Genomic DNA, 25,406 nt, shown 5'->3' with positions numbered 1-25,406 from the left:
ATTAAAGTGTTGAGCTAGTTCGTATAGTGCCTTTAACTAGCATTGCCTAGGTGGCAGCTTGTATAGTATGCTTGTGATTATGATTACTGCAAATGTATACGAGTTAATAACGTGGGTAGAAAGCTTGGTACTTTCTACGCGTATAGCTCACTTGGATCTTACTCGCTCAATTCCTTACGTCCCTTTTGGAATTGATTCGAATAAGTGAAGTGTAAACTTTAGTGCTCGCACTGGGTTTCATTTTTTTATAGCCTTGAGTTTATCACATTTTGATAAAATAAACCGTCAGAAATGTGGTGCCAGAATCTTTGCATTCATGTCCAATACTGGTACTTTTTAGGGACATGAATGCATGATCTTTAAAGTATTTCAGCCAAGCTTTTATAACATTGCTGTATTTCAATATGAAATGTATTTTGGGGGAGGTAATGGGGCGACTTACTGCTTGCTCCCGGATACGCCGAAATTGAGCAACCTGGCCGACCAGTTATCAAATGGTCTCGGTAAAGGGTTGGGCGTGTATCTGTAGCAATCCCAGGGATTCTCTGCATGTTACTGCCCCAGTTTCAATACTCTTCAAATAACTGGGCTTGCCTGCCTTAATAAAAATGCAGGCTTATTCAAACTATTTAAAAAAAAAAAATGGAAGAACCACTTCCTGGTCAGGATTTAAGGAGGGCCTTTACGAATCCCTATACACACCGCTACTTAAATTTTCCTTTTGTGGAAATACTCTTAAACTCCGAGTGAACTTTTATTATTTACAAGTTAGCATGATACGTGGGAGGGGGTGATTGAGTTTTTTCATACTTTAGACTTCTTAAGACTTTGCTTAGGTTTTTACCAATTTTAACTTTGCTCTGTTATTCTTTAGGTAACTATACTGGGTGTTGGTTGAAATGGATAAACCAAAACGTTTTATTTCAGGTACGTATTTCAGTAAGAATGAAAGCTTTTTTTTAATATATTTGTCTGTTGCTTGCAACTACAGCATGGCTGAAGACTTTACTTTCTCTTAACTGGAGGGTGGGTGCGCCAAGAAATAAGCCTGCTGCAACAGTGTAGTGATGGTAAAATAGGGTACTAATATCTCAAGTAACAATAAGATTATACACAGTGATATCTTTTAAAGTATCAAACCTCGCAAAATGTCAAAGCTCATGAGTAATGCAGCTCTTTAGTGTTGGGTGGTGTGCAAGAGGTCTTGAGTTGTCCTACACTACTTCATATTTAGTTTTCATTTCAGAAATCTTGCAGCAACTGAGTAAAGTAGGTTTGATGCAAAGTTGGGGTTAAATGGTACAAGCTACAGTTGGCAACTCGAGCGTTATCCCGATCAGTAGAGTTCTTTGCTTATAGTGCCATTCTTGCTTGTCGTAATAGTTTGAAGGCTTATACTCGGTGCTGTTATAGTCATACCTAATCCAACATTAAATCAGTGGTGCACAACGAGAGTATAGGCAGACTGAAATTAAATTTAATCTCAGTTTAAACACTGGGCCATATGCTGTACAGTTTGATTAAGAAAGGGCACAAGCAGCTTAAGTTTAATGTAATGCGATTTTTTTATTTTAGATGTAGAAATCGTAAGCACGCATGCTTTGTGGTCAGGATTAGAGGTCATAACTTCAAGAGAAAAAAGGTAAGTTTATGATGCAGATGTAAATATTGTAGAGCCTTGGCAGTCTAGTTTTAAGCGATGCTTTTGGTATGTACTGTAAAATACTAATCTGCATGACTAAATCTATGGATTCTTTAACGCGAACTAACCGTACAAAAATAACCTTGGCGGTGTGCATTTTTAATGTTGGGTTTTTTGCACTTGTCATAGTCAGAGGGGGTGGTAATCCGATCAAATCTGTTAAAAGGATCTTGGTCTGATTTGCTTGTGGTTGCCTTAAGTTCATTTCTATTTTTATGCACAATATTTCTGTGGGTGGCTTGTCTACTGAGACTTTGAAGAATGAATCTTTTCTGGATTCACATTGCTGTGCATGTAGCAGTCTAGTAGTTTACGCCAACATTTAATATCTTGGTATTTTTTTAGCGCCATTGATTAGTACTTTGTCCTTTTTTCTGCAATGTGTGGTTGCAGTCTTTAAATTCTGTTTTCTGGAAGCAGAGCAATAATATGGAAGATGTAAGGCTGCAGTGGCTACATTGAGTAAGGAAGGCATTTCCAGGTGCAAAGTTCTGTGGACCACCGTCCCACCTCAAGGGGTGGTGAATGTATAAAGATGGAGCAATACCCCCTTTAGATTACCAGAAGTGCCACCATAAATGCATGGGTCGGGTCTAGTTCTGCAGCCCTTGCTTACCTGAAGGCCGTGATGCAGAGCAAGCCTGAGCAGAATCCCAAACTAGGACCCTGAAGAGAAGGTGGACACCCACCCGGGTTTAGACCATATTATTGAAGGACCACTTTCTTTGAAGAAGCGCGCAGACCCCAACCTCACCCCGGCCTAGTCACTTGAGGTGTGGCAGTGACAAAAGACACAACGTTGCAGTCTAAAATCTTCCCCCAAGTGCCATGACATGGGGGCTGTACCAAAGCATTCAGACTAGACCGAGAGCTAACCAAACGCCAAAAACAAGGGGCATTGATACTCGAGATTCTGCTTCAATTTCTCCAAGCAGGCCAAAAGGCTCACTCATAAGTGTCAAGCAGACTGAAAACCTGCTTTAAGTCTGCACTAAATCATCTCACGATGTGTCTGCACTAAATCCACCTGTGAGGGCTCCACTCAGATGACACTCGTGGCTGACTGTTCAAACAAGAGGTAGTTCAAAATACGCCATTAATCGCCTTCCTGTTCGGCCGAGCAGTGGATAAGTCACTGCAGAAAAAGATAGCAGCACTGCTAAGCCTTCTAGTTCGGGGGACCTTTTGGAGGGCCAGCACAGTCTAGAAAGGATCAGCCCCCCTCAAAACACCATCTCTAAGCCTGTTGCCAGCTCACAATGCGCATCACAGTAGTGGCAGTATCCCAGCGCTGCTAGACTGCACGTTTGAGGCAGGGCCTGGGCAAAGGTGTCCCTCCACAACGATCTTGCCACGAGACCCACTGCTGGACACTTGCAGGGCGCAGGCTCAGACGTTTCCTCAAGGAATGGAAAGTATTAAGTTGACATGGTCTCATGCATGGTCTCTGCATGACTTGGATATAGTGGCATTTAGTAGAGAATAGCACTATAAGCCGTCAATCTGCTTAGGCTCAAAAGCGGAAGCTGGAACTGATAAAGCAGGAAAACTAGCTCCTCTATATAATTGCTTAAGCAGCATGCTGTTGGAATAAAAATCCAAAATGGGGAACCCACAGACAGACTGGTTTAAAACACTAGGCACACCAATGCCTACCTTTTGCATCGAGTAACCTAGGTTATGTGATTAATGCTTAATTGACGGACATGTCAAAAATATGCATTTTTCACCCGAGTCTAAACGATGCTCCTGCTGCTAAATAGGTGGAGATGGGCACCCACGATTCTGATGGTAATCCACCTCCCACACAGTGATTCAGACCAGGTTTTTAGAGCTGGTGGATGTGGCACAGGACTGGTTGAGACTAGAGCCTCTGGCTTGTCAACTATGGAACGAGGGCAGATATACCACCTAGAGCCAGCAACTTTCAGCTTGTCACTTGGTTCCTGAAGGCTTATTTTGGCCACCTAGGTCTCATACAGAAGACAATAGCATTTTTCAAAATCCACATGGAAATGCTACACTGCAAATTGGAGCAGGATCCTAGAATGGTGTAGCAAAGGGTATAATCTGCAAAAGTAAAGTGGTTCAGTACATCACACACTTGAATGAAGGATTGTTATGTGCATCAGTCTACTTCTTGGCCATAGTAGTTTACTCCAGTATTGGAACTTCGATAGATTCCCATAGCGTGTATCCTTCCCCGTCTGAATGTGTATCTGTAACCAAAAATAACATAGCAGTAGGTACAAAAGAGAAAAAAAGGCTTAGGCCTAGTCTTTTGTAGCGTATCCACCTTTTTGTAAAAGAAAGTAAAGCAACCACCAATATGGATCCTCCAGGTCTGCTAATAACTGACCCAGACCTCGCGATGTCCCAGGGCCAATCTGGCATCCGGACCCTTGCTTATTTATTACACCGGTCTGCATGGCTCCTGAGCAGCGGGAGCTTCTTGCTTTAGATCTCTAGGAAGAGATTAAGGTTCTCTCTCAGGCTAGAGTTACTTTTACTAACAAGACATACAGTTTAAATGGAAACTATTCTGTATCTGGTGTCAGCAGGAGGGTCTCTACCTCATAAAGTTCCATATTTCCTGTCTTTGGCTTAAGCGGGCTGGCTCAATCTATAAAGGTTCATTTGGCGGCAGTTTCTTGCTATAGACTCACTGCATTTGGACCTTCTCTCGTCAGTCAAGATTATCAAGCAGTTTCTCAAAGGCCTCTTTAGAGTCTTTCCTCCATTGAGCCCTCTGCCTACTACGTGGCGTTTGAATTTGGTTCTCACCCAGCTTATGAAGCATCCCTTTGAACTGATTCATCGAGGATTCCTCTCGTGGAAGGTGGTGCTCCTAGCTCTCACTTCTGCAAGAAGGATTGGTGAGTTACAGGCCCTGACAATCCAGGAACCTTTCCTTCAATTCATTTAAATGAACCGGTGATTCTTAAGGCATTTTTTCCTCAGCCCTCTACGCCGGCAGAAAGGGCACTCCACTCACTGGATGTGCAGAGATGTTTGAAATTCTATCTGGACCGTACTGAAGAATTTCGGAAATCTTCTAGACTGTTCGTTTTGTTTAGCGCTCCCTGCAAGGGCTTACCCCTGTCCAAGCAGAGTATGCTCTGTGGGTGTCCAGTGCTAGACGTTTGTCATTCAGCAGCAGGCAAACCCCTGGAGGATAGTGAGCACATTTTACAAGGTCCATGGCTTCATCTACAACCCTCTTTGCTGGGGTCCAGATAAAGGACATCTGCAGGGCTGCAACTTGGAGCAGCACGAACACCTTCACAAGACATTACTGCCTAGAAGCCTTGACAAGACATGGCTGTAGCCAGGCAGTCCTGAGGAACCTCTTCCATTGAGCGGTGAGCTTTCCTTTCTTCGCTACTTCCTTTCTGTATTAATGGAGCTATTTGTTGTTGCACTGTTTGCATCAAGCTAAAAAACAATCTTTAAAACAAAAAAGGAAGAGGAAATGAGGACAATGAGGGAGCATAATGTGCTTCTGACTGCTAGCTACTCTGATATAAGCTATGGGAATCTATGAACGTTCCAATACTAGAGTAAGAAAAGTTACCTGTAGCTTTGGGTTCGAGGCATATGGGCTGCAGATGGTACATTTATGAATAGATCGCCATCTGGTGTTGGGCTCGGATGATTGCACTTTGTTTTTCTTCTGGAGAAGTCTTTGTCGTCATAGGTGACTCCTCCTCTCGGTGTTAGTGCGCATGGGCATCGGCTCCATCCTTAGATTGTTTTTTTCCGCCATCTGGTTCGGATGAGGATCGAAGCGCTCCGGACCGACTTCAACAAAGAAGGTTATAACCGGCGCATATTCCTTTCCAAATCGACGGTATCGTTATCGAACGCGACTTCACTCCATACCGACGCGATTCGAAGGACGACGACTACGAGAAACTCGACGTAGTCCAGCCCGGGGTCCATGGAAAGGACTCCATTCAAAAAATGTCCAACGTGTGGTGCTAAGTTCCCACACAAGGACCTACACGAAGTGTGCAACCTCTGCTTGTCCCCTGAACACGAATCCAGGGACTGTGAGGCCTGTGCAGCGTTCTCGTCAAAGTCGACGATTAGAAACCGTCGAGCCCGAAGACACGAGGTATCGAGAATGCAGTCACAAGCAATCCCGGAGCTGTTCGAGGACCAGCAACCAGAAGAGGAGGAAGAAGAGGCCGACGAGGCGGGGTCAGAAGCGGACGAGTCCGACGTCGGGGAGATCGACGTCCAACAAACCGTGAGTGACGACGTCCCTTTACCGAAAAACAGACCCCGCACGGTGTCGACCCCGCCCTCGAGCCCGGTCAGACAACCGAAAAAAGTTTCCAACGCCCCGCCTTCGAGCCCGGCAACGAAACAGAAACCGAAACACTCGGTCCCCCATCATAGTGGTTCCGGTTCCGATAAACCAACCACATCGACACCGAAGCACCAGGTCAAGGAAAGCTCGAAGTCGAAGCAGTCCATGTCGACACCGAAGCACGCTTCGGCGCCGAAAACACCCTCGACACCGGGGACATCTTCGATACCGAAGAAATCGGATCCGAACAAAACTTCGGCACCGAAAACACAAATGGACATTTCAAAGAAAAGACACCTTTCGGAACCGAAAACTGCGGTACCGACACAGGAACACGGAACGGATCCTAAACAAAAGACTTTGTTTATTGACCCAAAGACTGGCAAGGTAGTCACAGAGCTACCTAAAAAGAGGAAACATGAACATTTGGACGACAAGGCTCATCCAAAGAAGAGAACAATGGGGACGAATACAACTCCTCCCCCTTCTCCCAAACCTCACACACCATCTTCGCCTATTCCTCACAATAGGCCAGATATTCCTCCCACACGTCCATCTACACCTACAACAGATGGAGAAAGTGACACAGGGGAGGGGGGACACCCTGGGGATGATGAGGACACAATCCCAGAGGAGGCAGACCCATGGGAGGAGTATAATGTGGGATCAGGTAATGATACCGACCTTGAGTCATATCCCTCATAACCTTCACCTCCTGATGACAATACTGGGTTTGCACAACTCATTACTAGAGCAGCAACATTTCATAAGGTAGACCTACATACAGAACCTCTAGTACAGGACTTCTTATTAGAGACACTACCTACTGCACAAAGAACATCAGGAACACTACCAATGCTAAAAGGCCTTCTCAGTCATACATCAGAGATATTCAAAGACCCAGTGAGGGCTAGGGTATTGAACCCAAGAATTGATAAAAAATATAGGGCAGCTCCAAAAGACCCAATATACATTAAGGGACAAATTCCTCTAGACTCACTAGTGGTCACAAACGCTCGCAAGAGAGCAAACTCTTTATCTACGGGAGAAGCGCCACCTCCTGACAAAGAGTCTAAACTAATAGATGCCTCTGGCAAGAGAGTAGCATCTCAAGCGGCAAACAGTTGGCGCATAGCTAATACGCAAGCACTACTTGCAAGGTATGACAGAGCGCATTATGATGAATTAGAAACACTCATCAAACATCTCCCTAAAGAACATCAAAAGAGAGCTGATCAACTTATACAAGAAGGGAAGTTAATTACTAACACTTCAATAAAGTGCGCCCTAGACGCGGCAGAAACTGCGGCAAGGTCGACGAATACAAGCATCATGCTAAGGAGACATGCATGGCTCAGAGTGTCAGGATTCAAACAAGAGGTACAAACCTCGTTACTTAATCAACCTTTTGATGGGAAAACACTTTTTGGCACAGGGACAGATGAGGCCCTAGAAAAAATGAAAAAGGATACAGAAACGGCTAAATCAATGGGAGCATTGCAGCAGCCGACACAAAGAGGTTCCTTTCGTAGATCCACCTATAGAGGAGGATCCAAAAGTACAGGTACAAACCAACAGCAAACCTCTTTTACACCTACATCACCCAGAGGTAATTCTAGAGGTGGATACAGGGGTAACAACAACAAGGGTAGAGGTCGCGGAAACAACAACAACCGCAACTCTCCAACCCCAAAACAGTGACTTCATAGAGCTTCCCCCAGACCATATAACACCGGTAGGGGGACGCCTATCACAGTTCCTACCTGTCTGGGAAAACATCACATCAGACAAGTGGGTAAGACAAATTATCCAACATGGTTATTGCCTAGAACTCACAGCTACCCCACCAAACATCCCCCCCAAACAGCGTCCAATGAAACAAGATCACCTGACACTGTTAAAACAGGAAGTAATATCACTGCTAGAAAAGCATGCCATAGAGAAGGTTCCACAGCACCAACAGGGAACAGGAGTATACTCCTTATACTTCCTAATCCCCAAAAAGGACGGGTCTCTAAGGCCAATACTGGACCTAAGACCTCTCAACGCATACATAAATTCGGAACATTTCCACATGGTCACGCTCCAACAAGTACTTCCTTTACTGAAGAAAGGGGACTTTCTTTCTACACTGGATCTAAAAGACGCTTACTTTCATATCCCTATTCACAAAGCCCACAGGAAATACCTCAGGTTTGTGGTAGAAGGACAACATTATCAGTTCAAAGTCCTCCCATTTGGTGTCACGACGGCACCAAGGGTGTTCACAAAATGCCTGGCAGTGGTAGCAGCTCACCTAAGAAGACAACAAATTCATGTCTTCCCATACTTGGACGACTGGCTAATAAAAGCCAGGTCGCAAGAGGAGTGTCTGCAACACACACAAAAGACAATTCAGCTACTACACCAGCTAGGGTTCACGGTGAACTACACAAAGTCACACCTACAACCAAACAAAGTTCAACAATATCTGGGGGCTACCATAGACACAGAAAAAGCCAAAGTGTACCCCAACCCAATAAGAGTCCAAGCAATGCTTACAATCATTCAGAGATTTCAGCCACAACACTCACTAACAGCAAGAGTGTTCATGCAGCTACTAGGTATGATGTCATCCTGCATACTGCTAATACCATATGCAAAACTACAAATGCGTCCGCTACAAGAATGCTTAGCGACACAGTGGAATCGGGCTCAAGGACAGATTACGGATCTGGTGTTGGTAGACGACCGCACACACCGCTCTCTGAAGTGGTGGAACAGAACAAACATTACCAAGGGGCGGTCGTTCCTAGAGCCAATTCCACAGGTGACCATAACAGCAGACGCATCGCTCACCGGATGGGGAGCACATATGGACAAATACACAGTACAAGGAAGGTGGAGTGTGCAGGAAAAAACACTGCACATCAACTATCTAGAACTACTGGCAGTGTTTCTAGCATTGAAAGCCTTTCAGATACATGTTATCCACAAAGCAGTCCTGATCAGAACAGACAACATGACAGCAATGTATTATATTCAAAAACAGGGGGGGACGCACTCTCTCCAATTATCCAGACTAGCACAGGAGATTTGGAGATGGGCCATTCCTCAAAACATCTATCTGTTAGCCGAACACCTACCAGGAGTTCAAAACCAGATAGCAGACATCTTAAGCAGACAGTCGGAACAAATACACGAATGGGAACTGCACCAACAAATACTGCAGCCATTCTTCCAAAGATGGGGACAACCAGAGATAGACCTATTTGCCACTCATCAGAACGCAAAATGCCAAAGCTTCGCGTCCAGGTACCCACATCACCTGTCGCAGGGCAATGCGTTATGGATAAATTGGTCCAACAAATTTGCATACGCTTTTCCCCCTCTCCCACTAATCCCATTAGTGGTCAGGAAACTGCAACAACATTCAATGACCATGATACTAGTAGCGCCCACGTGGGCAAGACAGCCGTGGTTCACCACGCTCCTGCAACTCTCACAAGTGCCACATCAAAAGCTACGAATTCTACCCATGCACCTTACACAGAACCATGGAGAGATAATGCACCCAGATCCAACTCAATTGAACTTAGCGATCTGGCTCCTGAAATCCTAGAATTTGGGTACTTAGATCTCCCCCCAAATTGCATGGAAATAATCAAACAAGCGAGACGTCCAACCACCAGAGCATGCTATGCAGCTAAGTGGAAGAGGTTTGCTATACACTGCACTAATAACAATATCAACCCTCTAGACGTATCAACAAGGGAGATTATTTGCTACTTGTTACACTTACAGCAATGTAATCTAGCGTACACATCTATCAGAGTACATCTAGCAGCTATAGCAGCATACCTACAAAATAGGCAGCGCATATCACTGTTCAGAGTACCAGCGATAAAAGCATTCATGGAAGGGCTTAAAAGAGTCATTCCACCAAGATTACCACCTTCCCCAGTCTGGAACCTCAACGTAGTACTCACCAGACTAATGGGGCCACCCTTCGAACCTATGCATAGGTGCGAAATACAATTCCTTACATGGAAGGTGGCATTCCTTATAGCCATTACCTCACTCAGAAGAGTAAGCGAGTTACAGGCATTAACAATACAAGAACCATTCCTACAGATACACCAGAATAAAGTGGTTCTTAGAACAAACCCAAAGTTCTTGCCTAAAGTAATTTCAGCATTCCACATCAATCAGCCAGTGGAATTACCAGTCTTCTTTCCAAAGCCACAGACGGTGGCAGAAAGGGCTCTACATACACTAGATGTTAAAAGAGCCATTTCATACTACATAGAAAGAACACAAGACTTCAGGAAAACTAAACAACTATTTGTAGCATTTTCCCCAACACATAAGGGCAATCCTATCTCTAAAGCAGGCATCGCAAGATGGATTGTAAGATGTATACAAATATGTTACATTAAAGCAAAGAGAACATTAACTGTTCCTCCTAGAGCTCATTCCACAAGAAAACTAGGAGCATCTATGGCATTCTTAGGGAACATTCCCCTAGATGACATATGTAGAGCAGCAACTTGGTCTACACCACATACATTCACAAAGCACTACTGTGTTGATGTACAGGCTGCACAACAAGCCAGAGTGGGCCAAGCTGTATTAAAAACTCTATTTCAGACAGTTGCGACAGACACTGGTGACCACCGCTAGGGAGGTAACTGCTGTACAATCTATTCATAAATGTACCATCTGCAGCCCATATGCCTCGAACGGAATATGCTACTTACCAGTATGCATCTGTTCTTGGCATAGAGGGCTGCAGAGTGGTACATGCCCTCCCTGCCTCCCCGGAAACCTGTGTCTGTCCCAACATTATCTTATTTAGATACATTTACATGGGCATATCTTTATGTACTACACTACTCCATCTAACCCTACTATGGCAAAACAATCTAAGGATGGAGCCGATGCCCATGCGCACTAACACCGAGAGGAGGAGTCACCTATGACGACAAAGACTTCTCCAGAAGAAAAACAAAGTGCAATCATCCGAGCCCAACACCAGATGGCGATCTATTCATAAATGTACCACTCTGCAGCCCTCTATGCCAAGAACAGATGCATACTGGTAAGTAGCATATTCCTTCTCCAGTATTGGTAACTTTGCTAGATTCCCATGCGCCCACCCTCCTCCCCTCGGAAAGCTTGGCCTTCAGCAGGTTTAGTTGTACTGTTACACAAAGGCTAAAATCTTAGCAGCCCTACATGCCAAGAACAGATGCATACTGGTAAGTAGCATATTCATTCTCTCGAGGGTTCTATGGGGTGAGGCTAATCTGATTGGTTGTTGTTTTATTTAGTCTTTTTTTACAAAGAGGTGGATATGCTACAAAAGGCCTTTTCTTTCTCTTTTGCACCTACTGCTATATTTTTGGTTACCGAGACTCCCATTCTGACGACGGGGACTGATGCAAGCTATGGCATGAATGTTAACAATACTGGAGAACCAAAGTTACAGGTAAGTAACTGTTTTTTTCTTCCCGGGAGTAAAATGATTGGCCCACCAATTAGTGCCTGCACCGTTCACTATAGAATCAAAACCTAATGACTTCAAAAACCCTATTCGAGGCGATGTACAAAAATGCCTAACACTTATCTTCGAAATCGCCATTGTGTCCTTGCAAAGTGTTTGAATTGCAAGCGTTCATAATGCAAATGCAGTGGTAATTAAAGCCCATTTTTACTTATTATCCTCTTCCATTTTAATTAAGCAGTCCTGTTGCCAGCCATTTCTAAGATCCAAAAATGCAGGCAGAAAAGGCCTTACGCTGCCTCTAATGTATTACGAGGAAAAACCGTTTATCTCATTGGCATCAACCAACAAGAGTGCTCCTGTCAAAGTAGATAAATTCTTGCACGCTGGAAAGCACAAACACTTTACACAGCTGACATATCGGTTGTACAGTGACTAAGGTAAAACTTGTGGATGAGCAGGACACATTGACCCTTTCGCCATAAAAGGCATCACTGTGCAGCCATGTGGTCCTCCATACACTTTCACAAACACTACTGTGGATGTCCAAGCGAACAGGTGACAAAGTACTTCAAAACGGTTTGCATCCACCGTCCTTTTCAGCCCAACCTCCCAAGAGGGGGCAATCTCTACAAATGTATGCACAGCATGCAAATTCATGAACACACTGTAGGAGAGTAGGGTCTGCAATCCTATGATCACCCAGATTTTGCTTTTTGCTGCACTGGTTTACGACTTTCCCTGGCTGTGGGCCTGCTAATCAGACCCACAGCCTAGCTGTTCTCTCTATCCAAATTGTACTCAGGTACTGAATTGGCCCTGGGCCCTCCAAGTCCCTGTACCCAGGGCTGAGGTGCACCCAGAAGTCTCCCAGGGGCTGAAGCATGTATTGTGCCACCCCTGGATTGACTAACTAAAACTGACACAACTGGCTGCACGACAGCTGGGGCAAGGTGGTGTACTCACCCTTTGCTTTAGATATAGTATACCTATATCTAACCCTAAAAATGGACACACAGAGCTCCTATCAGTCACTCCTATGGCAGGCCTTAACAATCCTGAAGGCAGAGTGCTTGGAATCGTGTGAGATGGTGCTCTGGCATGAGCTGAGCCTGTCTGCGGCTTTCGGGATCCATCCCTTAGCCGTTTCCATGATATCGCATACCATATACTCTTAAATGCATTATAATCCTCGCGGTTATGTGCCAACTCTGGTATCGCTTTATCAAAACATGTCGAGTAAGGTGTCATACGAATTGGAATACTAACCCCTCGCCAATTCTGGCGACGGGGTTAGCATTCCACCCTTCTAGAGGGACACGACATGTATGTAACCCCTAACCCCGGTTAAAGTCAGACAGAGCCTTAGCATCCACAAAATGGATGCTGCCACCGAGACACAAGTCTGCCCTCCTGCTGCTGGGAGTCCTCCCAGAGCAGGAGATAAGGACAAAGGGTTTCCTGCCAGGGGCGGTGCCAGCACCGACCCAGACAGGGTTTTGTGTATTGTAGGTAGGCAGGGCTTTAGAGGAAGGTGACTGCACGTGGCACCCCGGTGCTCACTGTGCATAGGCTGGCTGGAACCAGTTCCAGGGTCACTCCAGACCCTGTGCTGGGGAAAAGCCCGCCAAGGAAGTGGGTGTAACCACCCCCCTCCTAGTCCCACCCATAGGGCAGGACTTAGTCGCGTGCCAGCCCCCTTTTACAGGATAAAGGTAGAGACTGGCCCCCTTCCAAATCAGATCATCTTTGAATCCTGAAACTACTTTCTGCGAAAGGAACTCAAGACTTCTTCCTAAGATTTCTCCCTTGTGACTAAGGAGTAGTCACCCTGCATCCGCAGGCACCATCTAAGAACACTGCGGTCTGCTGCAAGTCCTTCCTCCGGAATCCGACTGCCCAGCTCGACGAGAACCGGCTTCCCTGGCACCTCTGACCTCTACCTGCATCATCAGTCACGCTGAGATTCGTGGGTGTGACGAGACCTCGAGGGACCGGCCATCTTCAAGACTGCACGACTTCTTTCCAGCAAGCCCGCCGAGTGAATTCCTGGTGAGTGCTTTGGGGTCCGAGAAGCCCCCACCCTGAGCAGCTCCAGCACCGAAGAGCAGCCCCCCAGCATCTCCACGATCTGCGTGGGGCCCTTCTGCTTTTTACTGCTCACCGCGTTGTTTGGCTACTAGCCCGCTGGCTTGTGGCCTTCCTGATGACGCCCGACGACATTTCTGCTGCTGGTCTGGTTGCTCCAGACTGGCCCTTGCTTCCCTCCATCGGAGAAGTACCCTGGACCCTCCTGGTCCGCCCAAGACGCCATTTTAGGTCCACCGCGTGGGCCTTGCATTTGCCAAGACTTGTTGCCCAATCCTGGGTCCAGCGACGTCGACAGCAAGAACCTTCGTGGGACAGCTCGCACCTCCATCCTGGTCGCCGACAACGCCTCCTGGTCCGAGAGACTGCAGAGCCCAGCAGCGCCCACTCACCTGACTGCGGTGACTTCGCCCGGTGCCATCCTGGTGCCCACTTAATCACTGGCTAGTGATTCAAGAACTTGGTCCCCTCTGCTTTCAGGTTTTCTTCTTCCTTGATCCAGGCTTGGATCCATCGATCTTTTCTTCACTGGTCGCCTGCCAGCAACTTCTTCCTTCCAGGCTCCTGGTCCGGCAACGAGACCCCCGACGTCTTTTCAGACCTATGCAGCTGCAGCCCCTGGGCTAGGTAACTTCGGCACTCCGGTGTCCCAGCATAGCCTCACTATCCAAGGGTCAGGATCCACTGTCGTTTTCTTCCCACCAGGTCGGGTTCGCCCGTGAACACTAACTTTGCCTTTACTAGCCTCCATAGACTTTGTCCCGCATCCCGCGTGAGAGTGCACACTCTGCACCCGAGTCCCCTGGGTCTCCTAGTAGTAATCTAACGATTCCCTAGTCCAGTCCTAGCGATTCCAAAGCCTATTAGAACTGTTACTTACCTGCTAGTAATTCGCATTCCACTTTTAAAGTATATGGTTTTTCGTGCCCCTCGGGCATTTGTGTATAACGTGCTAACTTAAGTATTTTCGTAAGAGTTTTGTTGTGTGCCTAGCACCCTGTCCTCATAAAGAGTACAGGGTTGTTGTGATTCTAATAAATACACTGTTTATTTTCATAACACTTGTGTGGTGTCCTTTCACTGGGTGTTCAAGGGGTAATGTGATGGTAAAACAGCTGGCTTAACACGCCCTCTAGAGTCTTAGCCTTAGACTGCTCGTATCCATGCTACTAGGATAGCTGGTCTATAAGGTTGACTTACAACCAATCATCAATAAGGGTTGTTTGGACTGATATATAGTGATCACTAGAATAGTGAACACTGCACATCAGGCCAACTTCTCACATTGGTGAGCAGCGGTTGGGGTTTGAGCTTGCTGTTTTACCACGCATGCCCTAAGAATATCTTGTGAAAGATCACATAAGTACTAAAGGTACATATAACATAGCTTAGAATACTCTGAGTTCTACTGAACCAGCTGTTGTAGCTCCTAGGGCCTAGCACACCCTAAACTACAACTCTAGCAAGGGATCAGTAGGCAAACATATAGTGTAGGTAAGTGCACCACTTACACCTCACTAGAAAAGCATGTCGACTCAGGGGGACTCTACTGAGACTCCCCTGGTCAGTGTTGACCCTCCACAGGTCACTTCAAGATATGCAGCTCTCAGTTTTCAGGAGATGAGACAAATCTGTCTCCAGGAAACTGAAGCAGGGGTCTAACCCCACCACTCCCTTTCTGATAGGTCTCTTAGAGACATATGATGCCAGAAAGCTTTCTCAGTTACATGAGAACATGCCAGCCTTAGAGGGAACCTCTGGGGATCCAGATCTCCACAACACTGATTCAGCAGTTGAGGAGGAGGATCAGGAGGTACTCTCTGGGGATGAGGTAGACAAGGGTCTTGAGGTAGTCAGAAGGCTAACTAGGACCAACTTAGACTTACTTGGGCTAGGATCTGGGGGCCCCCCAGTACTAACCCGAAGTGGGCCTAACCTTGGAGTTAGGAGAGATAGATCTCTTTCTAGGGACTCCAATAGATCTCTGCACTCTAATGCCTCTTCTCAGGGGAGAAGGAATCCTCCACAGAGGAGAGTTACTTCCCCTCAGAGAAGGGAGCATGAGGCTAGGATGAGACAAGCTGAACTGAGGATTGAAAGGGAAGAAATTGCCCTGGCCAAAGAGAAGCTTGCCCTGGCAAGAGAGCAGCAGATGAGTGGGCTAGCTCCCACTGGTGGCAGCAATCTCCCAAGAGATAGAGAGAAGGGTTTAGATACTAAACACCTGACTAAAATAGTGCCCCCCTTTAAGCAAGGGGATGATATCCAGAAATGGATGGCTGCTCTGGAGAGGGCCTGCACTGTGCAGGGCATTCCCCAGAGTCAGTGGGCAGCTATACTGTGGCTCTCCTTTGATGGTAAAGGTAGAGATAAGCTCCTCACTACTAGAGTTGAGGATGCTAACAATTACCAGGTCCTGAAGAACACACTGGTTGATGGGTTTGGTTTAACCACTGAGCAGTACAGGTTGCTGTTCAGAGACACCCAGAAAACTCAGTCTCAGGACTGGTCTGATTTTGTGGATTGTGCCACTAAGGCTTTGGAGGGCTGGTTGCTGGGTAGCAAGGTTACAGATTACACAGGATTGTATAATCTAATGATGAGAGAACAAATTTTGAACAATTGTCAGAACCAGTTGCTGCACCAGCACCTTGTTGATTCAGATCTGACCTCTCCCCAAGAATTGGGAAAGAAGGCAGACAAATGGGTCAGGACAAGGATCAAGCAGAACCAGAACCAGAACCAGGGTGGTCAGAAGAAAGCAGACCAGAAGGGTAATGTTAAGAATGAGCAAAATGACCAGAAGTCTTCAACAGGTCCCCAACAAACCAAAGAGGGTGGGGGTCAGGCTTCCCAGAAGAAGAAGACTCAAGAAGGCCAGTCAAAAAGGTGGTGCCAGTACTGCAAAAGTAAATCTCACTGGTTTAGTGAGTGCACCAAAAGAGGAGGACAAACTCCTGCCACTACAGCTCCTAAAGCAACTGCACCCCCTAGTACAGTCAGTAGTGGTAGTGTCACTCCCAAGGCATTAGTTGGGTTAACCTTGGGTACTGAGGGGTCTGACAACTTAGTTGGCACACTCACTCAGGCTGTCCTTGTCTGTACAGGGGATATGGATATGTCCCCTGAAATAAGTCCCAATACTTTAAGCAAATACAGGCAGACACCTTTGATTAATGGCAAAATGGCTCAGGCCTATAGGGACACTTGTGCCAGTGTCACCATGGTGACACCTAACTTTGTGGACCCTGGACAGATCATGCCAGGTACTGATTTCCTGGTGACCAATGCCAGCAATGTCACTACTAGTCATAGTGTGGCAATTGTGGCTTTCGCCTGGGGTGGGGTGAAGGGACAAAAGAAAGTTGTAGTCAGTTCAGACCTCCCAGTTGATTGTTTGTTGGGCAATGATTTGGAGTCATCACAATGGTCAGAAGTGGAGCAGAGGACTCACATGGAGATGTTAGGCTTGCCAGCACACGTGCTTGCTGTGACTAGGTCACAGGCCAGAAGATGCCCCACTGAACAGGTGCTGGATCCTGAAATTATGGACCAGACACCTCCCAAGAAGAAGAGCAGTAAGGGTAAGGCTTTGCCTTCCCCCTTGCCCCAGGTTGAGGATCAAGTCTCTGAGGAGGCTGATCTAGAAGAGCTGAGGGAAACAGCCTAAAGAGCTTGAACTTGATCAAGTTGAGTTTCTGGGCTCAGGGGGACCCTCCAGAGCAGACCTGGGGAAGGAACAGTTGAGCTGCCCTTCCCTTGAACCCCTCAGACAGCAGGCTGCTGCTGAGGCTGCAGGGAATGCCACAGGTGCCCACAGGGTATACTGGGAAGATGGACTCCTGTACTCTGAGTCAAGAGACCCCAAGCCTGGTGCAACCAGGAGGCTGGTCATCCCCTTGTCTCTGAGAGGTTTCCTTCTCACCTTGGCCCATGAGATTCCCCTTGCAGGTCATTTAGGTCAGACAAAGACTTGGGACAGGCTTGTCTCACACTTTCACTGGCCCCATATGAATGAGAATACCAAGGAGTTTTGTCGCTCATGTGTCACATGCCAAGCCAGTGGTAAGTCAGGTGGCACAACAAAGGCCCCCCTCATACCACTACCTGTGGTGGGGGTTCCCTTTGAAAGAGTGGGGATTGACATTGTTGGTCCAATGGAACCCCAGACAGCATCAGGACACAAGTTTATACTGGTGGTGGTGGACCATGCCACCAGGTATCCTGAGGCTATTCCCCTTAGGACCACTACAGCCCCTGTAGTGGCAAGAGCCCTAGTTGGAGTGTTCTCCAGAGTGGGTTTCCCTAAGGAGGTCGTTTCTGACAGAGGTACAAACTTCATGTCAGGATATCTGACTGCTATGTGGAAAGAGTGTGGTGTGAACTACAAGTTCACCACACCCTATCATCCACAATGCAATGGGCTTGTTGAGAGATTCAACAGGACCCTGAAAGGGATGATTCATGGACTACCTGAACCTCTTAGGAGAAGATGGGATGTCCTGATCCCCTGCCTTTTGTTTGCTTACAGAGAGGTCCCACAGAAGGGGGTTGGCTACAGCCCTTTTGAGCTTCTGTATGGGCATCCTGTAAGAGGACCCCTGTGTTTGGTGAAGGAAGGATGGGAGAGACCTCTCAGAAAGCCTGCAACCAACATAGTGGACTATGTACTTGGTCTCCGCTCCAGGATGGCTGAGTATATGGAAAAGGCATCTAAAAACCTTGAGGCCAGCCAGGAACTTCAAAAAGCTTGGCATGACCAAAAGGCTGTACTGACTGTGTACCAGCCAGGACAGAAGGTGTGGGTGCTGGAGCCAGTGGCCCCAGCAGCTCTGAAAGACAAATGGTCTGGGCCCCACACCATCATTGAGCAAAAGGGAGAGGTTACCTACTTGGTGGACCTGGGAACTCCCAGGAGCCCTCTCAGAGTGCTCCATGTTAACAGGCTCAAGGCATATGTTGACAGGAAGGACATGAGCTTGCTCATGGCCACAGATGAGGGACAGGAGGAAGAGAGTGACCCTCTCCCAGACCTGCTCACTCAGAATCCTGATGATGGATCAGTTGATGGTGTTGTCTTTTGTGGCAGCCTCACTGAACATCAGCAACAGGATTGCAGGCAAGTCTTGCAATCCTTCAGACATATGTTCTCTCTGACACCCAGCCAAACTGATTGGTGTACCCATGATGTTGACACTGGAGACAGTCTGCCTGTCAAGAGTAAAATCTACAGACAGCCTGATCATGTTAGAGACTGCATCAAAACTGAAGTGCAGAAAATGTTGGAGCTGGGAGTCATTGAGCCCTCAGATAGCCCTTGGGCTAGCCCAGTAGTTCTAGTGCCAAAGCCTCACACCCAGGGTGGTAAGAGAGATGAGGTTTTGCGTGGACTACAGAGGCCTCAATGCAGTCACTAAGACTGATGCCCACCCAATACCAAGAGCAGATGAGCTTATAGATAGATTGGCTTCTGCCAACTTCGTAAGCACATTTGATTTGACAGCTGGGTATTGGCAAATCAGGTTAGCTGAGGAAGCCAAACCTAAGACAGCATTTTCTACCCCTGGAGGGCATTATCAATTTGTGGTAATGCCCTTTGGACTGAAAAATGCACCTGCCACCTTCCAAAGGTTGGTGAATCAAGTCCTCACTGGGCTGGATGACTTCTGTGCAGCTTATCTTGACGATATTGCTGTCTTTAGCTCCACCTGGGAGGATCACCTGGTCCACCTGAGGAAAGTGTTAGAGGCCCTGCAAAAGGCAGGCCTCACTATCAAGGCCACAAAGTGCCAGATAGGGCAGTCACAGGTTGTATACCTGGGCCACCTTGTAGGTGGAGGCCAGGTTCAGCCACTGAAGAGTAAGATACAGGCCATCAAGGACTGGACTCCTCCAATCACCCAGACTCAGGTTCGAGCTTTCTTGGGCCTGACTGGGTACTATAGGAAGTTTGTCAGAAATTATGGGTCCATAGTGACCCCCCTTAATGACCTGACAAGCAAGAAGATGCCAAAGAAAGTTCAGTGGACAGCAAGCTGTCAGAAAGCATTCAATGACCTAAAGCAGGCCATGTGCACAGCACCTATCCTCAAGAGTCCAGATTACTCCAAGCCATTCATTGTCCAAACAGATGCTTCTGAGTTGGGTGTGGGAGCTGTTCTGTCTCAACTGAATTTTGATGGTAATGATCAGCCTATTGCTTTCATTAGTAGGAGGTTGACACCCAGAGAGAAAAATTGGTCAGCTATCGAGAGGGAGGCCTTTGCTGTGGTCTGGGCCCTGAAGAAGCTGAGGGCCTACTTGTTTGGCACTCACTTCACCATTCAGACAGACCATAAGCCCCTCTTGTGGCTAAATCAGATGAAGGGTGAAAACCCCAAACTGCTTAGGTGGTCCATTTCCCTACAGGGGATGGATTTTACAGTGGAGCATAGACCTGGGACTGATCACAGCAATGCTGATGGGCTCTCCAGGTATTTCCACTTAGAGCAAGAAGACTCACCTGGTCAAGGTTAGTTTATTGTCCCAAAGTTTGGGGGGGGGTCATGTAGGAGAGTAGGGTCTGCAATCCTATGATCACCCAGATTTTTGCTTTTTGCTGCACTGGTTTACGACTTTCCCTGGCTGTGGGCCTGCTAATCAGACCCACAGCCTAGCTGTTCTCTCTATCCAAATTGTACTCAGGTACTGAATTGGCCCTGGGCCCTCCAAGTCCCTGTACCCAGGGCTGAGGTGCACCCAGAAGTCTCCCAGGGGCTGAAGCATGTATTGTGCCACCCCTGGATTGACTAACTAAAACTGACACAACTGGCTGCACCACAGCTGGGGCAAGGTGGTGTACTCACCCTTTGCTTTAGATATAGTATACCTATATCTAACCCTAAAAATGGACACACAGAGCTCCTATCAGTCACTCCTATGGCAGGCCTTAACAATCCTGAAGGCAGAGTGCTTGGAATCGTGTGAGATGGTGCTCTGGCATGAGCTGAGCCTGTCTGCGGCTTTCGGGATCCATCCCTTAGCCGTTTCCATGATATCGCATACCATATACTCTTAAATGCATTATAATCCTCGCGGTTATGTGCCAACTCTGGTATCGCTTTATCAAAACATGTCGAGTAAGGTGTCATACGAATTGGAATACTAACCCCTCGCCAATTCTGGCGACGGGGTTAGCATTCCACCCTTCTAGAGGGACACGACATGTATGTAACCCCTAACCCCGGTTAAAGTCAGACAGAGCCTTAGCATCCACAAAATGGATGCTGCCACCGAGACACAAGTCTGCCCTCCTGCTGCTGGGAGTCCTCCCAGAGCAGGAGATAAGGACAAAGGGTTTCCTGCCAGGGGCGGTGCCAGCACCGTCCCAGACAGGGTTTTGTGTATTGTAGGTAGGCAGGGCTTTAGAGGAAGGTGACTGCACGTGGCACCCCGGTGCTCACTGTGCATAGGCTGGCTGGAACCAGTTCCAGGGTCACTCCAGACCCTGTGCTGGGGAAAAGCCCGCCAAGGAAGTGGGTGTAACCACCCCCCTCCTAGTCCCACCCATAGGGCAGGACTTAGTCGCGTGCCAGCCCCCTTTTACAGGATAAAGGTAGAGACTGGCCCCCTTCCAAATCAGATCATCTTTGAATCCTGAAACTACTTTCTGCGAAAGGAACTCAAGACTTCTTCCTAAGATTTCTCCCTTGTGACTAAGGAGTAGTCACCCTGCATCCGCAGGCACCATCTAAGAACACTGCGGTCTGCTGCAAGTCCTTCCTCCGGAATCCGACTGCCCAGCTCGACGAGAACCGGCTTCCCTGGCACCTCTGACCTCTACCTGCATCATCAGTCACGCTGAGATTCGTGGGTGTGACGAGACCTCGAGGGACCGGCCATCTTCAAGACTGCACGACTTCTTTCCAGCAAGCCCGCCGAGTGAATTCCTGGTGAGTGCTTTGGGGTCCGAGAAGCCCCCACCCTGAGCAGCTCCAGCACCGAAGAGCAGCCCCCCAGCATCTCCACGATCTGCGTGGGGCACTTCTGCTTTTTACTGCTCACCGCGTTGTTTGGCTACTAGCCCGCTGGCTTGTGGCCTTCCTGACGACGCCCGACGACATTTCTGCTGCTGGTCTGGTTGCTCCAGACTGGCCCTTGCTTCCCTCCATCGGAGAAGTACCCTGGACCCTCCTGGTCCGCCCAAGACGCCAGTTTAGGTCCACCGCGTGGGCCTTGCATTTGCCAAGACTTGTTGCCCAATCCTGGGTCCAGCGACGTCGACAGCAAGAACCTTCGTGGGACAGCTCGCACCTCCATCCTGGTCGCCGACAACGCCTCCTGGTCCGAGAGACTGCAGAGCCCAGCAGCGCCCACTCACCTGACTGCGGTGACTTCGCCCGGTGCCATCCTGGTGCCCACTTAATCACTGGCTAGTGATTCAAGAACTTGGTCCCCTCTGCTTTCAGGTTTTCTTCTTCCTTGATCCAGGCTTGGATCCATCGAACTTTTCTTCACTGGTCGCCTGCCAGCAACTTCTTCCTTCCAGGCTCCTGGTCCGGCAACGAGACCCCCGACGTCTTTTCAGACCTATGCAGCTGCAGCCCCTGGGCTAGGTAACTTCGGCACTCCGGTGTCCCAGCATAGCCTCACTATCCAAGGGTCAGGATCCACTGTCGTTTTCTTCCCACCAGGTCGGGTTCGCCCGTGAACACTAACTTTGCCTTTACTAGCCTCCATAGACTTTGTCCCGCATCCCGCGTGAGAGTGCACACTCTGCACCCGAGTCCCCTGGGTCTCCTAGTAGTAATCTAACGATTCCCTAGTCCAGTCCTAGCGATTCCAAAGCCTATTAGAACTGTTACTTACCTGCTAGTAATTCGCATTCCACTTTTAAAGTATATGGTTTTTCGTGCCCCTCGGGCATTTGTGTATAACGTGCTAACTTAAGTATTTTCGTAAGAGTTTTGTTGTGTGCCTAGCACCCTGTCCTCATAAAGAGTACAGGGTTGTTGTGATTCTAATAAATACACTGTTTATTTTCATAACACTTGTGTGGTGTCCTTTCACTGGGTGTTCAAGGGGTAATGTGATGGTAAAACAGCTGGCTTAACACGCCCTCTAGAGTCTTAGCCTTAGACTGCTCGTATCCATGCTACTAGGATAGCTGGTCTATAAGGTTGACTTACAACCAATCATCAATAAGGGTTGTTTGGACTGATATATAGTGATCACTAGAATAGTGAACACTGCACATCAGGCCAACTTCTCACACACACGCTATGAAACAAAATAGTTAACTGTAAGTATAGCTTTTCAGCTGAATTTCCTAGATTTACATGCAAACCGCCCACTTACGCCATAAGTTTGATTAAACCAGGGCAACATTGTAGGAAGCTATAGCAAAGGTTTAGTTTTCACAGGAAAGGTGTGGGGAATGGAGGGGGACGAATGTTGCGAAGAATCTGATCACTGCAACCACACGTTTCCAGGTCAGGCGTTCACAGAAGGAAAGGCAAGGCACCACCCAATAAGGATACTAAAAATTCTAAATCCAACTTTTAATTAGCAGAATAATACCCAGCAATGGAGTGCTGAGCGAGTATACATTGCATGTGCGCTGATAAATGGTTTGGCTGGCTTCCTGTAGCTTGTTTGCACAATTTCCTTGGACCATTTTTCATTCCACAGAAGCTGGATTTCAGACTGCTGGTCTGTTATGTCTGCATCTCACTGGCCTCTGGCATGCAGAATTTTTCTATGCTTCGGAAATTTTACATTTGGTTTAAGAAATGTGAGCTGCATGTTACCAGGCAGCCTCCAGTATTTTGAAAATGTAACCAGACTTGCATGCCCAACAATACAGGAGTTGTCCAAAACTGCATAACAATCTCCACTGGTTTTTGAGGTAGTGTCCAGCAAAGTAGTCCATCCAGTTCATCATTTGAACTTTTTAGAATTCATGCCTTCATCCTAAAGTTTAAACTGAAATGTACTCTTCATAAATATAATGCTTTGACCCATAAACTGGTTTCAAATTCTGTGCTCCTGAGCAAGAAGTTTAATTCGGACGCCATTTTATTTATAACATATAAGCACCTTCAAATAAGTTCAGCACGTCTGCTGTACAGAAAACTATTTGATTTAATAAACAAACTACATATAGAATACAAATCTAGCCACAAAGGATACACATGATCGCTGACTTGTCTTAGTTCTTTAACTGTATTGTCCGGGGGGCAGGAATGTTGCTAATCACTTAATAAATACATGATGAAAGCAATCAGATTTTACAATAAAATAACCACAATTTGTCTGACATGTGGTTTTAATAGTATATATTGTACAATATTTGGAAATTGTGCAAATATTGAATTTGCACTTCAGGTTAAGTATACTTTGCTTTGATTTAAATCTGTGCATCACACTTGTGAATTACAATTTTTTTTCATAATTCCTGTTATATTTTGAAATACTTGTACTATTCATTCACAAGTTTGAAAACTGACACTTTACATCCTTTTTGTTGAACTATTCTTGTCGGGGGTGGGTGTGGGGGGGGGTCACTTGACCAACCATTAACCATTTTCCAGGAACATAGGCAACAATTTGTAAAGTCAAACTGCCATTTGACCCGTCATTAACCCCTTCGACGCTGATGACGAGCTGGGCTCGTCATGAGGTAGCCTCCTCGCACGCTCATGACGAGCCCAGCTCGTCACGTAAAGTGTGATTTTAAAAAACCCAGCGTACGGGCGGAATTCCGCCCGCACGCATGCGGTTAAGTAAATGTGTCAAGATTATTTCACTTTCTGAATGTACTGAACGTGTTTCTTCCAGCTTATGTTTACTTGCCACCAAGGTCAAGTAAGTGCCAAAAATGGTTCCACCTGAATCTCTCATTCTTAATGTTTCTTAGAATTTTTTTCTGAACTTGTCAACTTGCAGGCTGGATGGCAATCAGTTTTGTTAGTTTTTGCAAAATTTCCAGGAGATTCGTATTGGCAACACCATAAACTCACTTGCCAAATCCAGACCTTTTGGCTTTCAGAGCCTTTGACTGTGTGCTGATTGACTTTACACTTAAAGCTTTTAGAAAGTAACTCTGTTTAAAACTGTGCCCAAAAGATCATATTATAGTTGAAGGATGAAATTACAAAATGGAAACTTGGTTTATTAAATCCTCAATGTTTTACACTTTTTTGTTTACTTATCCTTTTTACTGCCCATGCGAATTTGAATGTAGGCTATATCTGCTTAAAGTGATGGCTAGTAAAAATTAAGTGTACCCTTTTCACTTGTTTACAGGATCAGCAGTATGAAGATGGCCGGTTTGGACTTGGCGATGCAGATTTGATTTTTAAAGGTTTATAAATAAAAACTTGAAACCAGATTAATTGTACTCAAATCTTTTGACTTCGTTTAACCATTGAGGTTTTAAATGACATTTTAATTCTGCAGCATAATGGATATATTTTTGTGTAGGCTTGCTGCAAATGAGTTAAGACTCATTGTCCTGCATGAAGTTCAGGTATTCACCTCACAGGATTGGAGGGTATTGAAAATAGAATCCACGATACGCCCTGCCACCTTAACACACTTTCAGTGTCTTAACAGGAAATCTAAGCAAGCTTTTTTAATATGAAAAAATTGCACGTATCAATTAGTTGCAAAATGTGACTGCACAAAATTCCCAATTCATTCTTACAGCCATAATCAAATGTGTTGCTTCTCCAGCATTCTATCATTGTAAAATCACAGTAATCCCTAAATCACGTAGTATTCTTATACTAGGTCCCACTGCCATGCAGCCAGATGCTAAATACATAAATTCTTCA

The 25,406-nt window shown here is 46.6% G+C and overlaps 1 protein-coding gene across 1 annotated transcript in view; it reads left to right on the top strand.

Moving 5' to 3' along the window:
• Window positions 1-24,961, top strand: part of SFPQ (splicing factor proline and glutamine rich) — a 40,810-nt gene extending 15,849 nt beyond the window's left edge. The window contains exons 10-12 of the mRNA XM_078681128.1: window positions 875-927; window positions 1,576-1,642; window positions 24,877-24,961. Coding sequence (XP_078537254.1) covers window positions 875-898 — 24 coding nt within the window. The 3' untranslated portion in view covers window positions 899-927; window positions 1,576-1,642; window positions 24,877-24,961. The remainder of the gene's footprint in view (window positions 1-874; window positions 928-1,575; window positions 1,643-24,876) is intronic.
• Window positions 24,962-25,406: the final 445 nt, after the last annotated feature.

Source organism: Lissotriton helveticus, chromosome 3_1 (genome assembly GCF_964261635.1).
Source record: "Lissotriton helveticus chromosome 3_1, aLisHel1.1, whole genome shotgun sequence".
NCBI lineage: Eukaryota > Metazoa > Chordata > Amphibia > Caudata > Salamandridae > Lissotriton > Lissotriton helveticus.
This window is presented reverse-complemented; position numbering and strand designations above follow the sequence as displayed.